Genomic DNA, 24,657 nt, shown 5'->3' with positions numbered 1-24,657 from the left:
GCGGCTGGGCCCGTGAGCCATGGCCGCTGAGCCTGCGCGTCCGGAGCCTGTGCTCTGCAACAGGAGAGGCCACAGCAGTGAGGGGCCCGCGTACCGCAAAATAAATAAATAAATAAACAAACAAATAAATAAAGTGGGTCCAGGTCTCTCTATCTGTGCTGGGTCTGAATCAATAGGGGCCTTGATTCAAAAAAAAGAAAGAAAGAAAGAAAAAAAGATGGGACTCAGAACAGGTGACTGCAGTGCTTGGGAGATGCTTCCACTGGCTAGGGGTGGATTTGAATGAGCCTCTCTACTTTGGCTTTCCTCAACGTTAAGTCTCACAGGAAGTGTCTCAACCTCACCCCACCCTGCCCACCCCACAGCCGGGTCCCTTACCTTGGCGTGACCCGCGTGAGCTCGTCTGAAGGATGCAGGATGCGACAGGTGGTGAAGGTGAAGGTGGAGTTTGTCTGTGACATGCACTTCCCAGGGTGGTGGGCTAAATCAGGGGGAGGGGGAAGGGAGGAACAAAATATAGTCCTTGCATCCAAGTACACCCATGAGAAAAGTCAAAATCCCGCATGGCCCTGGACAGATGCAAGAAGCGATGGGCTACCTTGTGAACTGGATCTGGGTGAGGAAGGTGAAACAAATGTTCTGGATCGAAGGTGGTCCCTCAAAAATAACCACACTTTTGAGCACTGGTGTGCAGAGCATCGAATTCCAGCTTCCAACCCAGTCCAGACAGGGTTTCCCATCAGCGTTCTTTGGCCAGTAGTGGATCCAGTTTGAAGGGCTAATGGGCCCTTGGGGGTAAATTTGGGTTCCCTCCTCAGAGGTCCAAATCGGCTTCCTTCTTTTGTTGCTTTACTTTTCTTTTTATTGGCAAATAGGTGCCAAACTCTGCCAAGGGGAGGGGAGAGGTGCAGGGCAGGAAGAGGCACTTGCACCTGGGAACTGGGCAAGGCTCACGGGCTCCCTTTTCTGTTTACACAAAAAGGGGCTTGAGGAAGCTGGCTCCACTACTGTCTAACTGTGGTCGACAGGGAGGGAGATGGGGCCTCAGCTGCCTCAGCAACAACGTGGCAGGAGTCCCAGGGCCTGGGTTCTCTGTGGGGCTTAAGCTCCAGGACCTGGGCTGGGCTGACACACAGCGGTGCAAGCAGCACCAGTCCCCCTGGGCTGCTTTCTTGCCATCTCTAGGATATGTCTGGTTTCTGATGAAAATGAGACAGAACAAGTTGTCCTCAACTTATTTCCTCTGAAAGCTCCAAAGAGTTGTTAAGGCAGCTGAAGAGTACGATCTGGAGCAAAGTAAATCACAGAAGCGTTAGGACCATGCATCAGAAAGCTGGCAGGTGATAAGTAGGAATAGAGTCTACAAGAGACATCATGATGGTAGAGGTCATCCTCATTCATAACTCAAATGTAAAAAAAGAAAAGAAAAAAAAAAGGAAAAATGACGCTGCTCCCAATAGCATGCAAGGTGAGGTCTGGGTCATCCCCCCTCCCCACCCAATCCACCCCTGCAGCCTCTCAGCCCCCAGAGACCTCCCGGGAGACAACGGATTAGCATATTGGAGGCCATGAGCACGCTGAAGATTCAAAAGGCTGGAACTAGAATCTTCTAGCTCTTTATGGCAAGTTTTCTCTTGGATTTGACAAAAAGGAAAAGGAAAACAAACCAGAAGAGATCAGTGCCCCAAACCTACAGATCCACACACAGGTGATTGTATCTTAAAAAGAAAAGAAAAGAAAAGAAAAAACTAGAACCCAGATGAAACAAACAAACAAAAAAAATATGGGAGACACGCAAATTGGAGGCAGCCAGGACAAAGCCAAAGCACAAAAATGGTGGCGGTAACTCAGGAGCTATGCAAGACTGGTTTCTCCTGATTATTGTGGTCCAATCCATGTCTTTGTGTCAAGGAAGGCTCCCGTGGCCCCTGGCATGGCAGCCAGCACCATGGCCACAAGAGCAAACTCTCAGCCACAGGGAGCTCCAGGCAAAGCAGGAGGGGGGTGGAAAAATAGCCTTTATGCATCTTTGTTTCTCAACCAAAAAAGTAATGGTTTAAGAACTCAGATAACTGAGAAATTACTGCAAGCAAAACAAAAATGGAAGAAGCTATGAAGAAAAGGCAACCAACCAATCACGATTCTCTGATTGCAATAAGGTCTAGAAACAAAAGCAACAAAAAACCTGAGAAAAGCATCCCAAATAACAGGAGTGAGGGGTTATGTGGGAGGGAGGAAAGAAAAGTGCAGTAAGTAGAAGTAATTAAGACAGAACAGTTGAAAGAGAGAGAACATTTTTTTTAAAAAAAAATCGAACAAAAGCAAGGCTTGATTTAAACTTAGAAGTGTACCCCATTTAAATACATGGCCAGAATATCAAATCAAAAGGTCACACATGTTCACTTTCTCCACCCCATTCCATATGGGATCTTCAATCACGACAGCTAGTGTGAGATGGACATTTTAGAGAGATAGCTGCATCAGCAGAAACAAAACCCATCTTGTGGCAAATGGGTTTTGGGAATAGGAAAAGGCTGCTAAAATTCAGAGGTCATCATTCCCCAGAAGCGATGGACAGCTTTAGAAGACCAAGGAAAATCAACAACAAGGATCAAAAGTGCCAAAGCCAGAGGTTCGGCCCCTCCGCGATACCACTGGGATGCCTGGACCGGCCAGCTCTCCGAGTCACCACTGCCCACCGGGCCGCTGCAGCATCTCCCTTCCTTGGGACACAACACAAGAGAGAGTGAGTCACCCGAGGCTCTTTGAGCTGCTGGGGGCTGATTCCTACAGTTCTGTGAACAGGAGAGAGCAAATTCCCAAAGCAAGAGGCACTGACAGAGTCTTCTAGGCAGGGAGCAGGGGCTCAGTAGGAGTGCACACTACTGCAGTCACCGCTGCACCCCAAAGCCCTGCCTTAGGTGCTGGGGGTTAACCTCATGCTGCTCCCTTGGGGCCTCCAAGGACAGGGTTTTTGGATTTAATGTTCTGACTTCCTACTTAAATCCTCATTCGTTTTCTCGGTCTGACGGGAGGACTGCAGTGTTGTGAGCCAAAAGTATTAACACTGACAAGTACTTTCATCAAGTATTTTATTTAGGAATGAACTTGCATTTCCCCCCCCTCAAAAGACCCTAACCTTTATTATTTTTATTTGTTCCTCTCCCCGTGGGTTCTGAAACTGGTAGGAAATCCTCATCTGTCAAAGAGAACCTTTAAACTTAATTAATCCTTGATGATTCAAGATCGTCTACGTTGGTGAACTACATACAGGTAGCTACCATTCAGATTTTTGTGTTCTTTAAAATGTGCCACCTGCAAGCACACACCCTTCAGCCAAGGTGGGGTCTCAGAGGGTTGTATAAGGGGGACAGCCCCCCTGCTCCCTTGCACTCTGACCGACCCAGGTGTGCTTTCCGCCCAGAGCAGGTGCACTTGGTAAATGGCTCTGACTGGCTGTGCTCCTCTGGGGGCACATGGTGCCTGGTACTGACTGGAAAATTGGGTGCTTGGGATCTTGCTGTCACAGCCAGTCATGAAGGAGCCCTGGCCCATCCCTGAGTCTCCAGTGAGTTGGGGCTTCCTTCTTGGATGCCCTGAAGACCATGCTGGGATTATCTGCAAGTGTGCTACCCAGACCAGGGTGACTACTGCTTGGTGGAAGGCTCGGGGCTCCAGGGAAGATGGGCAGGAAAGCCCAGTGCTCTCCTCGAAGCCCAGGGATCCAGTGGTGAGAAGAGGAAAGAAACACGGATAAGGTTGGGTATACTGGCAGGGACCTGCAGGGTGATTGGGCTTTGCAGCCTGGCCGTTCACGTGATGAGATCTGTTCACACGATCTGTTCACACGAGCTCATGCATGTCGGTCAATTGGAACGATGCTTTCCTTCCCCCACCCACAGGGAAGGCCAGGCTGGGAATGTGCCAGGGAGACCAGAAACTTCTCTCTCTAAGGGCCATCGTAGCATCGTCCTTAAAAGAACCCTCCCGGGAGCCCACACAGCTGTCAGGGTGCAGCTGCACCTACTGAACTCTATGGGGAGCTGGGACCTACACACACACTTCCAAGGGGATCTCTGAGGACAGAGGAATGCTGGCCATGCTACACATCCAAGCTATTTTTTGGCTTACAGAAGAAACTTATTAAAATATTTTCTTTAAAGTTACAAACCCATTCCAAAATCTTGGAAAAAGGTGTTTTATCTTTGTGACATACTGAGAGCCTTCCAGATTCTTTTCCCACTCTTCACGGGAAGTGGCCAACTTGTGTAAAATAAACAAAATGCCTTGACCTTTTTCCCCTTTTCTTGACTTGAACATGTTGTGTGAAGCTACCGTCACACGACTTGGATCTGCTCTGCCATTTCTATAAACTCATTCACCAACACATACACACACACACACACACACACACACACACACACACACACTCCCCCCACCTCCTTTAATTCTAGTAGCTGCCACCACATCAACAGTGGCATCCACTGGCCGACCTTTTCTGTCCAAGCAAAAACAAACCTATTGAAAGTAAAAGCATTGTCCATCCAGCTTAAAGGCATGGCTTGAAAGCCCTATAAACATCAGTACTTTTTTTTTTTTTTCATCTTTTTACCAGCTTCTAATGACTGTTGTTTTTTTGCTCAAGGAGTAACCACAGTGGAGGTGGGACACGTATATTTGCCTGTCAGCTACGTGCCCTTTTTTTTTTTTTTTAAAGCAATGTTTTAGAATTCTTCCTAAAAAACTAAACTCTCAGGGCATAGAACAATGCTCTAAAGACTTTTTCTATCACTTCTTTATATAACACTGCGTGTGAATTTTTCTGGAAAAAAAAGTTCTATGATGAGTCCATGTGGGAAAAACTCCATAAAACCTTTGTTTGCCCTGTGCTTCATCATTAACATAAATGCTGTTTGGGATTAATGTGGCTTTAACAAGTGTTTTTCTCTGGGAGGGTAGGGTATCAAGGGCAGTTTCAGATACAGCAGTACAGCTTCTTTTCTTCTTTAAAAATACAAGTGATATTAAACTACACAGTATTACAAGATGACATTTTTAAGCCCTTAGTTCCAGGCTTAACATGGGCCTGTGACTCTTTTTCTCTGCTTCTTAAGCATTTCTTTTACACAGCCCCTGTCTGGTCCTGCAGCTCTAGGGACCCCTGAGTCCCCAATGCAGACATCCAGCCCATAGGCACTGGGGAGGTTTCTAGCACAGAGATTGTGAACCACATCACAAGATCTCTTCCTGGTTTCTGTACAACTTTTGTTTCCTGCAAAATTTTTAAAAATAAAAAGTCTACTTGTCCCCCTACACCAAGCTGTCTACTCTGTTTCATCTAAAAAGTGACTTAACAGAGGAACAATCTCATGGAATGGCACAGAGAGGATCAGAAATTCCCTCAGGTGGCCCTTGGGGTATCTTCAGGAGATAAAATGACTTAAAAAAAAAAAAAGATATATTTATTTATTTTTGCCTGCGGCAGGTCTTAGTTGCAGCACGCGGGATCATTGTTGAGGCATGCAGCATCTTAATTGTGGTGCCCGGGCTTCTCTCTAGTTGTGGCGTGTGGGTTTTCTCTTTAGCTGTGGCGTGCAGGCTCCAGGGTGCATGGGCTCTGTAGCTGTGGCCCGCCGGTTCCAGAGCACGTGGGCTCTGTAGTTTGCGGCACACAGGCTCTAGTTGAGGCGCGCGAACTCAGTAGTTGTGGCACGCCGGCTTAGTTGCCCCGCGGCATGTGGGATCTTAGTTCCCTGACCAGGGATCGAACCCATGTCCCCTGCATTGCAAGGTGGATTCTTTACCACTGGACCGCCAGGGAAGTCCCCAAATCACTTTCTAGAATGCTGTTAAAATATCAAAAGGGCAAACGCAAGAGTCTCTTTGGATTCTTCGGATGCCAACAAAGCTGGACCCTGCGCCCTCTGCCTTCATGTCCGTCCTGTGGCAAACTCCAACAGGTACGGAGAGCGGGCCTGGCTAAGCGGCCACAAGTCCATCATCCAGCTGGTGCAACCAGAGCCTGTTCAAGAGCGCACTTCTCCCGTGCGTCAATAGGTGGCGCAACTGGACAACTCACCGGAACCTCAACGCGCACCCACGTGCTACCTCAAGGGCCCTCCACTTTAGAAGAGGCATTGTGCAAACAAACGCCCACTCAACAATCCAAGTGGGTGCCCCTCGGAGCACGGCAGTGTCCTCCTATGGTTTTCAGAGGTGAGGTTCCATAGATAAAGCGGTTCCAGCAAGCGGGCTTGTTCTGGAAATTTTAAGCAGGGTTGACTCCGTGCTGTTTGGGATGAGTCAATTATGTGATTCTTCATTCATTTTTCACTTTGGGCTGCACTGGCCTGGTTCTGGTTTACTATACATTTTTTTTTTTTTTTTTTTTTTTTTTGTGGTATGCGGGCCTTCCTCTGTTGTGGCCCCTCCCGTTGCGGAGCACAGGCTCCGGACGCGCAGGCTCAGCGGCCATGGCTCACGGGCCCAGCCGCTCCGCGGCATGTGGGATCTTTCCATACCGGGGCGCGAACCCGGTTCCCCTGCATCTGCAGGCGGACGCGCAACCACTGCGCCACCAGGGAAGCCCTACTATACATTTTGATGCAAGAGCACAGGGCTTCCTTAGCATCTCCTAATACAGGGGGGTGAGAGCAGACCCCAGCTTTGTCCGTAATGACCAAACTCCTGTAACTGCTACACACCAGGGTGGGGTTGAAAAGTCTTCTCATCAGAGTGGGATCTCTTTGTGAACTCCCTCGGTGGAGATAAGAAGGAACCTTCCCAGAGGGTCTGTGAATCGAATGTATCAGACTTTCCCTTCTAGATTCATCAGGTCCTCACGGCCAACGTTCCCTCACAAGCCCCTTTGGGTCCTGCTTCTGCAGTGGGACTGACAGTGCAACAGGATGCCCACCCGGGGCTTTGCTCACACCAGCCCCTGCCCCAGAGGAGGCTGGAGTGATACTCAGTTCCTCGAGCTTTCTGCCTGCCTCCTTTCATTCACCAGCTGTTGCCTTCTCTTCACGTAACCTCTCCTGAACAGAACCTGGACCTACGCATCAAATAAGAAAGCTACAGGGCTTCCCTGGTGGCGCAGTGGTTGAGAGTCCGCCTGCCGATTCAGGGGACACGGGTTCGTGCCCCGGTCTGGGAGGATCCCACATGCCGCGGAGCGGCTGGGCCCGTGAGCCGTGGGGTCTGGGAGGACCCCACATGCCGCGGAGCGGCTGGGCCCGTGAGCCGTGGCCGCTGAGCCTGCGCGTCCGGAGCCTGTGCTCCGCAACGGGAGAGGCCACAACAGTGAGAGGCCCGCATACCGGAAAAAAAAAAAAAAAAAAAAAGCTACAAAAGAAGCTAGTTCTTGGCTTTTGCTTCTGGGGGCCCAAGTGCTGCAGCTTCAGGGATTTTCAAGGGCACTTTTGACCAAATGTGATTTTTGCCTTCAACACTCAGCCTCAAAAATGACACACAGCTCCACTGCAGTACCACTGCCAGATAGGCTGCCATGATTTATAGGAGCCTGTTTTAGGATATTTCTCCCATTGGAAACGGTCTCCATGTGTATGAGCATTAAGTAAACTGACCTTTGCTTTCTTCTATGCTGCTTTAATCCTGCCTGTCTCTCCTTTAAGAATCAAGGCATCCAAGATAATTCACCTGGACTGTCCATCCAACCATCTGCTGACCTAACTATGTGACTTTAAACTCGGATCTTAATCCTTTACCACATGCAGGCTCTTCTCTACACATAAATACCTAAAATTCAGAACACTGGCAGTACGAGATTATGTCTATTTCTGATAAAAGTGCACTTTCTATATGAATTAAAACATAAAATATATTACTGAAATAAAGTAAAACTGTAATCTAAAAATTGTTTTACATAATCCATTTTAATCATCTAAATTATTTACAAATATAACAAGGATTTATCCTTTTTAAAGACATGGGATTATAAAAATCAAATAATGACACAATAATACATTAAAATATATTAATAAATATTTTTCAGTACTCAAAATGTTTTCTCCATGAGAGAGCAGGCTCTAGACAAAAGTGCCTAATATACAAGTTTTCCCAATTTCCTCCCATAATACCAGTTGTTAAAAAAGAAAGGTTAATCACCTTCTGTCTTCAAAGGTTCTCCCTACTAAGTCTTCCCAGGCAGATGGCAGCTCCTGGAACTGTGCTGTTTGGCAACAGGAAAGGGCAGACCAAGGCAGGGACCAGGCCGGTGGGGGTACACATTCCAAGACAGAGGATGCCCCAGGCTTTCCCACTGAAACTTATCTGTCTACCTGTGACTCCAAGATTGTGTACATAATGCCACTCAGGGCCCCTGGGATGATTTATGTAGAGTGACTGCTTCTTACATTCCTAGAATCAAAGTGGTTCTGTCATTCCCCACAGAGAAAAAAGAGCCAAATCATTGTCCGTGCCTTTCCCTCCTGCACTGAGCTTTTTACCAAGTCTTACCCAGAAAACAAGCTCGAAAGAACCTTTGCCTAGATGATCAGACCTTCCCTAAATTACCTTCAGCAATCTATATAATTCTTTCTGGTTGCACACTACCATTGTGACTCCTCTATAGTTTCCACTGTACGCTTGTGTGCCTCTCCTCAAAGTTGCTGGGATGGATTTGCTGCAGGTTTCAGGAAGGTGGGAAGCAATGGATACGCCTTCGTGTGTGGTAAGGAAAGTGGTTAGGACTTAGCTCCTCATAACTGGTCCCCTTGTTCCTCCTGTCCTCAGAGAGATATTCTTAGCTGAATTGATAAGCTTTATTCCTTCTCTACAACTTCTCCAAGAGAAACCGAATGGTGCTTCTTTAAATTTACAGCATTCACCTTCTAATCCACCTGCAAGACTGCAGGGAGGGATCACCACACTCAACACGATGCCTGCCCCTTCAGCCACAAAATCAGCAGACACAGTGCCTCCTGTACCACGGTCTGCCTTCCAGAGGGGCACCAGTGCCGAGGACACAGGGAGGTAACGGTACCGAAGGAAAAAGCGTTCCTTTTCTTCAGTGAGAAGATCCTAAATAATATGCATTTTCATTCCCTTGCAAGCTTAATCTGGCAACTCAACGGCTAAAAATTAAAATAAGACATAAATAAACCCAGGTGCTAAATAATCCTTTTTACTTGATGATACCTCTAAAGTTTATGTCAAAGAAAAAAGAAAAGTTCCTTGGCCAGAGGTGTGTGAACTTAGCCAGGGGATGGGAGACACCACCATGAACCTCAGCCCTCTCCTGCCCTGTACTCTATGGGGAGTGTTGTACCTCTCATGAACGAAAATTATCAGTCACAAAGATGAACGTCCTCTCCTCAAATCTGGTGACTTGGGAATGTCATGAGGATGACGACATTGGGTTAATTCATCTTTTTCTGGGTCTCTCCCCTCAGCCCAAACAGCCAGGGGGTCCAGGAAGTCTGGGGTAAATAGTAAACCACGTGACCCTGTGATGCCAGGGCCCTGGGCACAAAGCTTTTCATCCCAGTGACGCCTAGGATGTGTAATTCCGCAACCTCATGGTCATATCTTTAACATTGGGGTGGAGGGAGGTGGGCAAGAGATCAGCCAGTGCTCTTTTCCAGATCCATCTAGAGTTCTCTCTCTAAAAAAGTTTACTGACATCCTCTCAGGGTTTGCTGGATTAAGGAGTATTGCTACAACACTTAAAAAAAAATCTACTTTGAACACACGTATAAGCTGGAAAGAAAACACATACGCTTTCACTACAGTGAGGAAAGGGAACAGGCTGATCTATGAAGTGATCTCTGAAATCCTGAACGCTTTCTGGGCTTCTTCCCGTTTTAACGCATCGTGTAGTTAACAGATCCTCTCATTCACCTTCTGAACGATCCAGCACTCATAACTGCCCCTAAAACTGCCCAACTCAGCTCAGCTCAGTTTGGAAGTCACCAGGGGACCCGAGAAGCTGCCTTTTAGACATGGGGAGGACATGGGGAGAAAGCCAGAACAGGAAGGGGAAGCTGATGCTCGGGGTGGGTAGGGGGCAATAATCCACTTCTTTTTAGCAGCCTTTCCTGCTCCCCTTCAAGAGCCCGCCGGGCCATGCACCTCCAAGATGGGCAGGGAGCCACACCCATTTGTTACAAAAGGAGGCATCAGACTCTATTAAAAAACGGAACCGCACAGTGGGAATGCTTTCATCATCACCCACACAGACGAGCAGAAGCTACAGACAGAGAGCCACTACGGATGGTGCTCAGGACAGAAGTGAGAATGGCCCGGAACTCTGCCTCCGGTAGAGATGCCAGGTTTACAGGAGTGATCGCGATGCCCTCACCAGACCCCTCCTCCTCCTCCTCCTCCTCCTCCTCGGCCGCTGGCAGCTCCTGCATCTCCTCTGGGAAAGCCTGAGGCCGGCTCGGGTAACTTCTGCTGCCTGAGACAGTCACGCGTGCTCGGGACCTCTCACCTGAGGTCTCTGGGTGCTGAACTGGCGTGGAGGTAGCTAGGCCCGGGAGGGAAATGTGGTCACCTGTGTCATCTTCTTCGAAGTCGTTAAGGCAGTACACTTCATCCAGGTCAACGTCCAGCGTCCGGAAGCCCTTGGTGACCACACCAGGCCGGGGGTCCAGGATGCCCCCGAGGTGAGGCTGGGCCAACTGCTGCCAGTGGTGAAGGGTGGCAGAACCTTGCAGGAGAAAGGGCAGAGGGGGCGACAGGGAGAAGAGAAGGTTAGGACGGGGGGGTCTAAGCGGATGGCTGTTCACCACCCTCCAGTGCGGAGCGTGAGCCCCAGGGGGCCCTGGGTGCCCCAGGTGGACTCTGGTAGGGACACCCATTGAGCTGCCCTTGCCCCTCCTGCTGTGCAGCAGCTGCTAATCCCCCTTCCATGCCCGGAAGGGGCACCAATTTAAGGACGAAAATCAATTTTTTTACAAAGTAAAATTAACGCCATACTATGTGCCAAGGATGTTTGGTGACAAACTCTTTATTTTAATCAACTGATGTCAACCCCCAAATCCAACACAGAATCACTTTAGAAATAGAAGAGGAAAAAATAAGCGAGGCAAGCACAGAAGAGGGGTGGGAGGGGGCATGTGTATGGATTCTATACCAAGTACACACAGCTGGCAACAGGGAAGACAGCAGAGGCAGAATAAGACGATGGCAAACCAACTCTAGGACCCACAACAAGAGAAAAGCAAAAAGAAATTAAAGTAGCACACAGAGAAGTGGTGGGCACGGCCGTCACCTCCTTTACCTAGGTTTTCTGTATTCCGCCAGCAAGCCTGACAGGCGGCAGGTTTGGGGAGTGGGAACTGGCTTAAAGAGACGTGATTTAAGAACACATAAGTCCACACAGAGGTCTGAAGCCAAGGAGCCCATCTCCTGGCTGACACCAGAGCCTGGGAATCAGATGACACCAAGCAAGGTCTGTAATAACACCGGAGTGCGTCCTTGAGGAGCTGGAAGGTAAACCCGGTGCTCCCAAAGAGAGGTGTTCCAAGACCAAGTCTGCTTAGGAAACTTGGGTTAAGAAGTGTATTTACTAGGGCTTCCCTGGTGGCGCAGTGGTTGAGAATCTCACGGGTTCGTGCCCCGGTCCGGGAAGATCCCACATGCCGCGGAGCGGCTGGGCCCGTGAGCCATGGCCGCTGGGCCTGCGCGTCTGGAGCCTGTGCTCCGCGGCGGGAGAGGCCACAGCAGTGAGAGGCCCGCGTACCGCAAAAAAAAAAAAAAAAAAAAAAAGAAGTGTATTTACTGAGGAACTACATCTCAGAACCTTTAGCATGTTACTCTGTGCCGGGACTCTGCCCAACCCATCTGCTAGAGCAAACCTTCTCCCCCTTAGGACACTTAATACCCCTCACACGGCCCTGGTACTGTGGGTGCCCTGCCCGTGGGCATTCTATCCCCATTCCACAGGTGAAGAAGCTAGCCACACCAATAACATTCCACGCTCAACAGAGAGACTTTGAGAACAGTTCTCAGTGAACTCCCAGACACTCACTGCTGGTTTCCCGAGGGTATCCTCTGTTGGGCGGGCAAGAATCCCTCCAGACTACCAGGATGCCCTGGGGAACGTCCGAAAGGGGAACCAGGGATGCCAGGGGCCAGCAGCTCAGGAGTCAAGATGAAAGAGAAGTGAAAGGCAGGCAGGCAGGCAGTGGGGTCAGGAAGTGGTCCAGGAACTTAACTGAACTCCCCGACCCTCCGCTGTACCCAGTGAGTGCACTGCCTCCAAAACACTGCTGGGAATAACTCCCCATGGGGCAGTCTCGGCCGAGCAGTCTTGAAAGGATTTTGCAAATGGGCAATTTCAAATCCACTTAAAAGAGAAAAACTGTACACACTTAGGGGTCTCTCCCGGTTTTAAAGTGTCCCAAGTACGATAGCAATCTATGTAACCCGAACCTATTGAATATAACTAGAAAATATTCTAAATGCAAAAAAAGAAAAGAGATGAAAGGTGCATATAATGAAACAAACCTGTGCATGGGATCCTGAGTCCCAGGTGCCACAGTACCATTTTTTAAAAAGCTACCCTGTATGGAGGCGTGCCAGCAGGGCAGCTTGCTTTACATGTATCACCTAGACTCACTCCTCAAAATCACCCTGCAAGGTTAAATATTATTACCCACACCTCACAGACAGAGGTTCACTGAAGTTATGTAACTTCCAGAGTCACTGAGTTACTGGTAGCAGAGCCAGGGTTCAGTGCTAAAGGCCCAGTTCTTTCTGTAAACTCATCCTGCCTCCCTCCTCAAACCACAGGTCTGAAAACTAGCCAGGAACCTGGGCTCAGTGAGAATATAGAGGAATAAATGGCAGGCAGTGCAGCTTCCCCGTGGGCGCCCAGGGCCTGCCAGGAGATGCACACTCTCCCACCAGTGGGGTTTCTCCTGCCACTCCTGGGGACCTCCACGCATAATAATCCAAAATGGGCCGCCGGTTTGTGTGTTCACTGTTCACATGTCCACATTCCTGGCAACAAAACTGCACTGGGGAGAAATTTTAAACAAGGCAACACGACACCCAGCTTGGAGCGGCGCATCCAGGTCTTAGAAGGAAGATGAGAAATCCCCAGAAGCAATGCGGCCATGGCCACATTGGGAAGGGGACTAAAGGGAAAGTCAACACGCTGGAAAGTGAAGAACCATGTCAAGGAAGTGGCAGATCTCCTCATCCTTCTGAAGGGGGATCTATACGTTTACAATGCACCGGGAAAGAACTCATTGAGGCTGGAGGTCTGGGCCCGGAAAAGAGTCCCGTGGGCCTCCATTCTCCATCTGTTTAACAGGCTGCCCCATCTCTCCCCACCCCATGCATGAGTCCGAGAGAGAAATGAGGCTACAGAGAGTTGCTATTTGGAGTTAAAGAGGCTACAGAAGTACATGGAGTTTTTTGCATTCCCTGAAAATGCAGAGCAAGGAAATCTAGTGAGATTACAATGGAAAGGTTATGCTGAAAGATGCATAATACATGCCTTTTTACCCCACGCCTCAGGCCTCCTTTACTCATGGACTAGCCAACCTTTACTGAGCGCTAAGGGCCAGGCTCTCTTCTAAGACGCCTACATTTACTGACTCAGTCATCAGGAGAACCGTGCCATCCTCACGTTACGGATGAGGAAACCGAGTGCAGGGAGGTAAAGTGACTTGCCAGAGGCTGCACAGCCAGGCTTTAAACCCAGGCTGTCTCCAGTGCCCAGCCTCTTGACCATAAACACCACCTCTCAGACAGCACTGAGGAGGCCTCACATAATGTGAGCCTCAGAAATCAGGTCAATAACACACATGAATGGTGTTCTAATTCTCAAACAGTGTTTCCTATTCTACGAAAGTGACTGTTGGTGAAAACCTCTGCAAACTTGACTCTCATGTGAGTTATGCCATACAGGGGGCTCATGGACCATCTCCACTCCTGACTGGTTCTGAGGCCCAAGCAAACGTGGTGGTCCAGGCGTGGCAGTGGATGAGAGGTGGAGTGTGAGGGGTTCTGGCCTTATTCAGAGCCTTTGTTGTCTCTTTCCTATCCCGTTTCCCCAGCTCCCCCCCACCTCCCATGCCCACCCCTCCTGGCCTCCTTTATTTGTCAAGCACAAAGCAGGAGGATCACTGTACTATTAGCTACTTCCCATTACCATCACCTTCTCCCACCCACATGAGAATGAAGCTGGGGTCAGGCAGGCAAAAAGGGGAAGCTTCATGTTCCTAGTCGGCACCAAAATGGTCTATGGAGCAGGGCGTGGACAGCGCAGAAACGTAATTACGGTCACTGCCCCTTTCCTTCTGTTTGCTTTCTTTGCTCCAACTAAAAGGTTTTCATGTCACCAAAGGAGAAGAAAACTAAATCCATTTATGTCAGCAGAGCACCTAGGGCTTAAAAGTTAGAACTAAACCTGCTGGATAATGTACAGCTTGGAAATGTATGCTTTTCCCTAATTACATATTAACTTGTTTATGTTTGGAAATACTATCTGGTTATAATCAATCAGAAAGGAAGAGCAAAATAGAGGGGAAAAATACTGCCTGATTCATCTTTTTAATGCCGATATATCTCTTTCTAGTTTGAGTATCTTGTTTGTCCTTTACCTGCTTAAAACGTGTAAGATAAGGTGAAGAGACAAGAGTGCTACCATTCTTAAACACCTAGCCCAGTTATTTTGGCTGACACCAATGAGCAGATAGCAAGATTAATTAAATAGGTAAGGGAGACACAGATGGACGACACAGATTGGCTATCTGCTATGATCCCAGCCAATATTCTCCAGGGGCCTCACCACAGGTACATTTACCTGGGCCACTGGAGAGCATGGGAATCCTATCAGCTTCTTGGTGGCAGTGGAAAAGGATGTAAGAACATTGGCCCCAGCAAAATGCTGGTCCAGGTCTCAACACTGGTAAGGCTAGCCCTTATAGCTGAGCTACTGGAATAGGGGCAAGTTCAAGGAGCCTACAAGTTAATAAGCACCTATCAGATGCTGGGCACGATAAAAACACATCACATTTATTCTTTGCCACAATCTGTGTGGCAGATGTGAGCCCTATTTCGCAATAAGGGAAACAGGGCTCAACAAAGTAAAGTAACTTATCCAGCACCACAGTTAGAGCTGTAATGAACCCAGCATCAGGCAGACTTCCATGTCAGCACTTCACCATATCAAATTAAACATGGTAACACAGAAGTAATTGTAGAGGAGAGGAAGAAAAAAAATATTGGTTGTATTTTAAACAGCTAAGAAGTCAGAGGACTACAAAATGGAGCCAGAGGGATAGATCTCTATCATGAGGATACTTTACAGCCCATAGTGATAAGACATGACTTTTTAATGGTAGTGATATGGGTTCCTGGTGAGCAGGGTACTATAGTTGAAATTTATCTTGCAAATCTAATGGGATTTCCTCTTATTCTATTAATTTATCACAAAACTACTGCTATCTATGTCACAAGATTAAAAAAGAAAAAGATGAATTGGTCAAAATAACTTTTAAAAAAATCTCTTCCAATAATATGCTTGGAAAATGAATCCAAAAACATATTCTTAGATGATCTAATGAAACACAAAGTAAAATATAGAAAGCAGACAAGATAGAGATGATAAATTCCAATGACCTTTGAGAGACAAAGGAGAAAAAAGAAAAGAAAGGCAAAAAGTAAAATTGCAGAAATGGAAGATTTTATTGAAAGAAAAACAGACATAATTATGGATCAGAAAACAATCACCAAGCTTACAACCGAATAAACAGTTAAAAAAAGGATGAGCCATCCCTCTTCTGAAATCTAAGAAGGACCTAAATTATACAATTAAAAAGTAATTATGAAAAAAGAATGTTCGCCCACCCTCTCCCTTCCTTTGGAGAATTATGGCACCCAGCATTTCTTGGGTCTTTAACAAGTACAACCTCATCTTACAGCATGCATCCTAACAGGGGTGATACTGCCCCCCAGGGTTGAAAACTGGTTCTTCTGGGGTGAATAACTGTACTCTCTTTAGGCACAGATACACATATAACACATATATCTATGGCATTAACTTTTCTGGGGGGGAGGGATTGGGAATTAATGTCTAAAATGGCTTCTTAAAGAGGGTAATAAAAAAAAAGTTGAGAAATACTGCCTTACAGAAATTCTGATTTGGCTTTGCATTAGATACATGTAGAATTCTGAAATACCTTCTCAAACTCTCATGGGTTTCCAAACTAAAGGAGGAAAAATAAAAGAAAATTATAAGCACTTAGTGGCTCTCAGCAGGGTAGTGGTAGGTAAGGGGAACACATGTTATAATGCCTAAGGCAAATAGAAGGAAAAAAGGGGAGTTTTTCCATGAGGTTAATCATCTAGGGTGTCCCTGACACTAGAAACTGAATTGCCCCTGGAAAAGGTAGGCTTAAGGAGGGACGGGACTCACCCGCCTCCACAGCCACCCCCTTCCCGGCCCCCAAATTGTGAAGGTCTAGAAGCCTTGCTCAGAACACACTGCATCTGAGGAAAGCCACACCCTCTTTATTTGAAGACCAAAGCAGAACATGTGAGTCAACAAATAGCAAACCGCTTTCACTTTGAAAAAACAACTTACAGCGTTTGCTTTGCACACCCTGTCCCTGACACCAAATTTTCTGAGAAGTCAAAGCATCAATTGGCTACACTTCTCACACCCCCAGGCATGTCCTGATTAACTTCTGAGGATGTTAGGAGTGCCTCTGCCTCCCCAAAAGATTTGTACTTCTAAGGTTCTAAATGCAAGAGAAAGAGAACTAGGAAACCAGCGCCAACATGTTTTCTTTTCTTTGGCTGAGTTGGAGGTTAGTCTGGGCTGCCTGTGTGTGCATTTCCAAACCTGCACGGGAGAGATGGAGGCCTGGGCACTCAGAGGAACTCAAACCAGCAGCGCGGGTGGCTATCTCGGAAGAAAAAGGAGTAGGCATTACAGAGGTTGCCGGCTTTCCGGTGGTGGATCAGGGACCACAGGGAGTCGCTGAGGAGGGCAGAGAGGGGCCGAGGCCCCTTGTGATCACCTTCCAGCGGCTTGACGATCTGCAGCTTCTCGGGCAGGTAGGAGCGGCTGCTGAACGACATGCCAGAGAAGCCGGTGAACTCCGAGAACCGCGAGTGCGTGCCCAGGGACATGATGCTCTCGGTGGGCGTCAGGGAGCCGCTGAGCAGCTCGCCCTTCTCCGCCAGCTCCCTGAGCTTCCGCTCCTGTTCCTCCTCGAAGAACCTCCTCTCCGAGAGGTAGTTCTCCCGGCGGAGGGACAGCCGCCGCAGCGCCGTCTCCAGGTCGTGGGAGCCCGGGGTGCCCGGCGTGCCCGGCTTCTTACTCCGCTCCTCGTTTCTGGAAGGACGGGAAACGGGGGTGAGCGCGGAGCACCCAGCAGGGGGCGCTAGACAACGACGGCGTTAACTGCTAGTTTCCAGGTGGCAGCTGGATCTTCTAAGGAAACCAAGGCAGTTGAAATTTAGGCTAAAATGGGGAAACAAATGCCTGTCCAGAATAACAATTCCCTCTGTTGGTTCTTTTTTTCCTCAGGGAGGTGAGGAGGGAGCCTGAAGGTGCATTGAAAATTGGCACACACTACATAAAATCCAACCCCTACAAAACATCTCCCTCATGACGCCTTAGGAAGAAACCTTCTTCAGGCTGATAACCAATATTTTATAATAACTCTAAGTGGACTATAACCTTTAAAAATTGTGAATCACTATGTTGTACACCTACCTGTAACTGACATAATATTGTACAGCAACTATACTTCAATAAGAAAAATAATAAAGTCCAGAAAAACCCAAAGTTCTGATAGAGCAGTTTCCAACTATCTGACCCATCCGTCAGAAAAGCCAATTTTGTGAAGTCAGAGGAAAAGGATGGACAATGGAATGGCGGTTGGGGGCGGGGGAGGTGTCCTGCAGGGCTTCAGGATGAGAGGGACAGATCACCACTGAAGAGGACCCATCCCAGTAATGCATAGTGTGGCGGGCACTTGCCAGACACCCTGCACCCCACCTTCTGAAGCGAACCAGATTCTGGTCACAAGACCGAGGCTGAGTCCTCCTCAGCCTTTCAGAATCCAAGCTACAAAGGGGTTCATGAAACAAATGTCTGGTCTGTAGCCTAACAGATAAAGATTAACAGAAAAAAATTGCCATTTATCCTCTCCTCCAACACTTTACAGAAAAACCGACTTCTGGTGCATCCTGTTATAACTCTTTAAACTGGTTAACACAGCAGTATCAAGATAAGCATAAGCTCAGCCGGTTGGTACGACAGATTTGAGAACTGAAAGGTCTACACTTTTCAGGGGACTCTTATCAGCCCCCTTTCTTCTGATTACTGAACCTGTGTTCAATCCCCCCTACCTGTCCCCAAAGCAGAAAGATAAAAGACCCCGGCTGGCTCACCCCAGGTCTGCTGACTCTGCTTCCAGGATGATGCTGTTGGTCTTGTTGTCAAGGACGACGTTGCCGACGTCGCTGCCGTAGAAGCTGGATCGCGGGGTGCTGACACAGCTGGACAGGAGGGAGTTCATGGCCGAGGACTGGTTGGAGCCAGGGATGTTCATGGGGGACGGGGTCAGAGACCTCTGCTTGACGACCTGGTTGATGTTTCTTACGGTCTCAAAGACTCGCTTCTGGTGACTGGGGAGAATGCACAACATCATCCATGACTAAGCAAATGCAGGAATGACCCTGGAGTTCAACCCTCCAAACACTATCCACTGAGAAGCCAATAGGCAGCTGGCCCACTGTGACCCCCAAGCAACCCGACACCCTGTGCCTTCCATGTGTTTCTTAGGGTGTTGGTTGGAATTCAAGAGACTCAATACCCACAGAATTCAGGGCTCCACTACGTGGTTGTGTCCTAAAGTTGATACTGCTTCCTACTTCCCTTAAGCTTGACCTACAAATATATTTAATGGTAACTTTTGTCTCCCACCTAGTTTTCTTCTCTCATGATAGTCTCTAGAAAGCAAACTCCAGGAGGGCGGTGTTCACTGCTCAGCACATTAACAGGGCTCAATAAATGTTTGCAGAATGAGTCTTTGTTGACCATTCATATTTTTTAAAAAAAGGTAAGACTTAAAGTTAGTCTTAAAAACTTCTATAATGGGATGATAAACACCAAATTAGTCTTTTTTTTTTCCTGGAAACTGCCATTTCTAAGAGCAGAACCACACTTTGATGCTCATTTGTTCTCTTTTAAGGAGAAAAAGGTAGGTATGTTTCTATAATGGCTGCTTCTTTCTGGGCTGCAAAGGGCTTCACACATGCACCGAGGCTTAGGGACTGGTCACTTCCAGGATCCCGTTTAAGTTCTGTCTATGGGATTTGGGTCCAGAGAAAACTTGATGAAATCAGATCCACAGGTTCCTTACACCTCCGAGCAGGCCAAGTGCAAGGTCTCAAGTTAGGAAGAGAGATGGCACAGGCCGGTATATATGCAGAAAGGAAACGGAAGCCTTGCTCACACCCCACCCCCCGAAGAGCCCTCTGTATCTCAGATCGCATCTTATTTTTCTTTTCCTAACAGACCTCAAAAATTTTTTAAAGTAACGTTTTCCACTGAAATGAAAGATAAAAATGAGCGGTGGTGTCAAGATGGAGCTTGTGTGAAGAGAGATGGGAAATACATCTGTCCTTCCCTAACTTTCTGCAAGTTCATAATATATATTTAAAACCCAACCAGAAGAGGAGGGGGGTTGTCAGCTGCGTTCTCTAATTTCCCTTAATCTAGACTGTCTGCGGAAGAATCACGGTGATCACTGCTGGCATCTGAGGCCCACCCCACAGTCCCTGGGAGCTGAGAACCAAGGCCGTACGCGATGTCTGGCGACTCGGGCTCTTCCAGCTGCAGCTCCTTGCGCATGGTTCCCTCGATCTCCGCCGCCAAGGAGTCCTTGGAAAAGCCGGGAGACAAACAGTGAGTGAGCAGCAATTCAAGTGCTCTGTCTCTAGAAGAGGCGCAAAGACAGCCTGGACACAGAGCATAAACCGAGGCCTCGGAACACAGGGTGACAGCATCTGCCACGGGCAGAACGCCGGGCTGAGCGATCCCCATGGAGCTAAGTGTAAAGCCCCTTTGTTCGTATGAACTGAGGGTCTGAAAGCAAACCCTATGTTCCCTGGGCTAAACCATGGAGCTGTGGCGGTGACCACAAGGAGAGGCAGAGAGCTTGCAGGGGAGGACCTGAGTGATGGGTGCTGTCATTTGGGCTCTGCTCTTGTGATCCCTGGCCTCCGGCAGGGGAAGCTCCTGTACCCACCAACCATCTGTGGCCCACCCACCTTTAACAACCGGCTCACATCTCATTTCCACCAGGAATCTTTCATCTCCTCCCCAAGGAGATAGCAAACACATTAAGACCTTGCCTGTTCTCTGAACAGTCCACTTGCATCTTTCTCTAGCCAGGTTGTGAATGTGTGGGTCTGGGGAAGACCAGTCATTGAGGACTTCTCACCTCCTGGATGGGCCAAGCCCCAAGCTCAGACTCAGCAATGGAGGGGCCTGCTGAGTACCCCTCTCCCTGAACCGCCCACCAGGCCTCACTGGGTGAAGTGGAGCCTGACATACAATCCCTCACGCTCACGCAGGTGGATGCCGATAGGGTGTGCAGAAAAGCACCTGCTGAGGCCTCAGAGGAGGACACCACCTAGGAGAACCTGAAGAGAAGGGCTGAATTTGTGCCAAGCAACAGAACTTCCTGCAGTGACGGGAATGTTCTCTTTCTGCACCATCCAGTATGGGAGACACTGGCCACAGGTGGCTACTGAGCTCTTGAAATGTGACCAGTGTGACTGAGGAACTGAATTCTTAACCGCACTAATTTTAAGTGATTTAAATTTACATAGTCACTTGTGGCCAGTGGCTTCCCAGCTGACAGAGCACGGGGCCTCCTCCAGGGTGTCCACCTCCAAGGCCCCCCAGTCCACTGGGGATGCTCCCGTCTGGAATTTGTAATTTTTAAGCTAGTTTATTTTTCTTAATACTGTTTACATTCCAAGTTCTGCACAAGGGAAGGACCTTCATACCACTTAAGAGAAACAAGATACCAAACTACTAATGACACTGCTGTTCTGGAGGAAAGTCACAAGCAAGGTCTGTGACATTTGTGGCCACGATGCCCCCTGGGCCATCTGGAGATGAGCATGGATCCCTTCTCAGAATAATGTTTTTAAATGAATAAAATAATTAGGATTAAAGAGGAAGCCAGATATACTGAGTTAATTACTAAAATATTAATAACTGCAAGTATGATAGAGTAACACACAGGATCGGGTTTCAGGACTGGTAATGACTGTCACTTTGAAGCGGAGATTTGCACAGGTGGTGTCTTGGGACATCTGTGGCCACTGACATGTGCTATGAAAAGAGCTGTGATTTCGATGGATGACAAAGTCACGGGGATATCACAGCTGATATCACTGCGGTTTGTTACCTACCTTCATGAAGGAAGGAAACCTAACCTAACAAACCTAACCTTTGTTATCTACCTTCATGAAGGAAGGAAACACCAAGTACAGTTAGGGATTAATGAACATATAAGATATAATCCTCCCTTGAAGTTCAAGGGCCCACTGAATCCTGTCTGTAGATCCCAGATTAAGAACTCTTGGCCATAACACAAGAGAATTGGGAACATACTCGAGCAAAACCTGCTACCTGCTTTATTCAGCAGTTAGAAGGGCTGGGAGCAAGAGAGGCAGATCCGGGTGTTCTGCTCCAGAGACACAGGCATGATGTGAGCTTTAGATTGCCTTAAATACCTTTCATGCATAATGCACTTTAAAAATAGCCATCTTCAAAAACTGAGCTCTGCCAACAGCAGAAAAAGGGCAAACAAAAGCTCCACCTCAGCAAATAATAAACGCTGAGAATCAATCTCTCCAGAAGAAACTCAAATGCAGGCTTTCAATTCAACTTTTCTATGTCCAGGTTTAGCTTTAAAGTACAGGTCTGTCCTTGAGAGCAGGAACACAGGAGAGTGGATCCCAGGCATGCAGGAAACAAGACAGCCCCAGGAGATGTGAAACCGGGAAGGAGGGAAAGTGAGGCAGGGGGTGTACAAAGCTACAAGGGCCCGTCTGTGAGCCGAGCACAGTCAGCTCTAGATCGGGATTCAGGGGATATATTGTCCTTTGCTGCCTTCATTGGGATTCTTGGAATCACTGGATCACCAATCTGCTTCTTGGAAAGCTGACTATTTATGTTGTGTCTTTCTTTTTGGTTTCCCTTAGATTTCAATCAGGTGGAGAGAGAGTGCCTGACTTTATATATGAAATCAAAGAAGAAAAGGAGATCATGATTTAGAAAAAGTGGTTCAGACAGCAAGGGGTTGGGTGACAGTGTCTGCAATGGGGAGGGGGAATCTGTGAAGAAAAAAGAGTCCTGAGTAAAGGTCAATTTGAAAGGGACCAACTTTCACAAACATTTATACAGCCCTCCACTCCTATTTCATTTAGGGGAGTTTCTCTCAAAAGTTCTCTCCTCAGAGAGAACCGGTATCTCATCAAAGCATGGAAATAGAGCCTGAAAAGTTCTTGGTGGTTTGCTGTTCAATCTGTTGACCCAGCCATCCAGATCTAATATCTAGTAAGCACCTACAACCCTACAATACACCAAGCACTGTGCTAGGTGCAGAGTATTAAAGAGAGGGAGGGAGGAAATAGCAAATAAGACATGGTCCCCACCTTCAAGGGGCCCTAGTCTGACAGAAGAAGATAAAATGAGAAAGTTCCCCAAATATTACTGGGAAATGACCATCAGAGGGGCACCACCCTGTGCTGCCCAACCCCCATAGGGAGAGGTCAGCCTCCTGGAAAGGCCCCTTCTCAACCACATTCCCCTAAAGCTTAAACATGAAACAGATCAGGCCAGGGTTAAAGAAATAAGATTGTGGGGAAATAAGATGAAAAATATAAAAATGTCACACCCGGCACAGAGGGAAATCTTTTTTCAGATCACAGATGCCGAAAGCCACCAGAACGGTTAATAAGCATACAATGAACCAGCAGAACCATAAGGCAATTTAAGAATTCTCGAATGCGCTTGTGAGGCCAAAATAGCACATACTCTAAAAAAGTCGGGGAAAAATAATGTAGAGTGCCTTCCACATATCTGAGGTGCCTACTAAATCTGGTTCCTACTAAATTTATCTTCCAAGGGCAGGAGTAGGAAAGACAGATTCAGAGGGACGGAAAATAAAGAACCGATGCGTCTCACGTGGTTAAGAAGCCACGGGCTGGGCTCGCGAGCCCTCATCTCGGATCCAGATCCAAGCTGCAAAAGGAGGAGCCACCTGCAGAGGCTCAGCTCCAGACCCGCCCTCCTCCCAGGAGCACCCGCTGGCCTGAGGGTGGGAAGGGGGGGTCAGGCAGCAGGCGGGCACTCACCATGGGAAACAGGCCCAGCGAGTGGTAACGCCTGGATGTGGTGTTGGGCATGGTCTTGTTCCGGAGGTTCTTGATCTCTTCCTGCGCCTCGTGGAGCATCTCCATGCACTCGGCGTACTTGTCCTCCAGCTCGCGCAGCTGCCGGACACCAGGAGAGGGCAGAGGGCTGGGATGTGAGACCTGGTACCACCCACCCACCCACTCCAGAGCCAGGAAGAACCAGGATCACTACCAGAGGCTCCCGCCCTCCACAGGACCAGCTGCCCTGTGACCTGAGGCCAAAGAGTCCTCAAGGCACAGTTTTTCTTTTACTTGCAGACTCGGACATCTCCTAAAACACTAACATAACAAGGAGCAACTGAGAGGAAACAAACAAGAGGGCAAATCATCACTCCCTCGTTTCCTGCCACATCTTTGAACGGGGCTCCTCTGACATGGCGTGCCCTGTGTCCTTGCCCTTATTGGAACGTTTGTCGGGAGCCCGTGCGCGGGCTCCAGGCTGGGGTACAGCCCAGCCTCCCAGGTGCTCACGGCCAGCGCCAGCAGAACTGGGAGCTGCCTTAGGAGTAAGAATGACATTCAATTCAATATCAAAATGGTCGTTAAGATGGACAGGACCCACACAGCCTGTTGGAGGGAGGCTGATGTACCCCAGCTGGGACCGGGGCCCTGATGAAATGAGGGAGAGCCACTCACCTCGGCCGTGAGCTGCCGCTGGGCATCCTTGGCGGCCCCCAGGTGTTGGACAAGTTCTTCATTTTCCACTGCACACTAGGACGTGGCAAAGGGAAATCAGCTTCTCTTTAAAGACACGTAGGAAAGTCTAACTTTTCCCCTCTTATTCCCTGATCCGTTATGATCCTATCACATGTCCACAGGGAGATTTTATCTTATACTGGAGTAAAATTTTGTCTTTTATATAGTATGGAAGGCAGCATATTGCCTGTGTCCGTGTTCATTCCCCATCGCTTACCCCTACCCTCCATGGTCACAGCTGCTCTCTGGAAGCATTTCACCTCAGGCTTCCAGCAAAGGCCTGACGTGGGAAACTTAATTGTTTTTTCGCTGCTTCTTCTTAAATCTCAAGGGGACATGGTTCTACTGCAGAATATACAGGTGCCCAGTGTAAAGACAAATACCAAACTAGATCATTCAGACTCTGAATTCCCAAACTCTCTGTTTACAGCCCCTTTACCTTTCTTAACGAGTTCTATTCATTTGCAGATTTTTCTTAGGAGGTAAGTGGTGATAAATGTGATCCCCTTTGCCAATTCAGGGCAACAA

At 48.1% G+C, this 24,657-nt stretch overlaps 1 protein-coding gene across 1 annotated transcript; it reads right to left on the bottom strand.

Annotated features, from left to right (window-relative positions):
• Positions 1-359: 359 nt before the first annotated feature.
• LOC102975849 (trafficking kinesin-binding protein 1) lies at positions 360-24,144 on the bottom strand (the record flags this gene model as incomplete). Its single annotated transcript, XM_028486496.1, has 7 exons — positions 360-481; positions 10,322-10,672; positions 17,004-17,320; positions 18,385-18,621; positions 19,803-19,879; positions 23,374-23,511; positions 24,070-24,144. Coding segments are annotated over 7 exons (1,302 nt in total), but the record flags the coding sequence as incomplete, so codon positions are not given.
• Between the last annotated feature and the right edge of the window lie 513 nt (positions 24,145-24,657).

The sequence above is a fragment of the Physeter macrocephalus genome, unplaced genomic scaffold (genome assembly GCF_002837175.3).
Source record: "Physeter macrocephalus isolate SW-GA unplaced genomic scaffold, ASM283717v5 random_1144, whole genome shotgun sequence".
NCBI classification, from domain to species: Eukaryota; Metazoa; Chordata; class Mammalia; order Artiodactyla; family Physeteridae; genus Physeter; species Physeter macrocephalus.
This window is presented reverse-complemented; position numbering and strand designations above follow the sequence as displayed.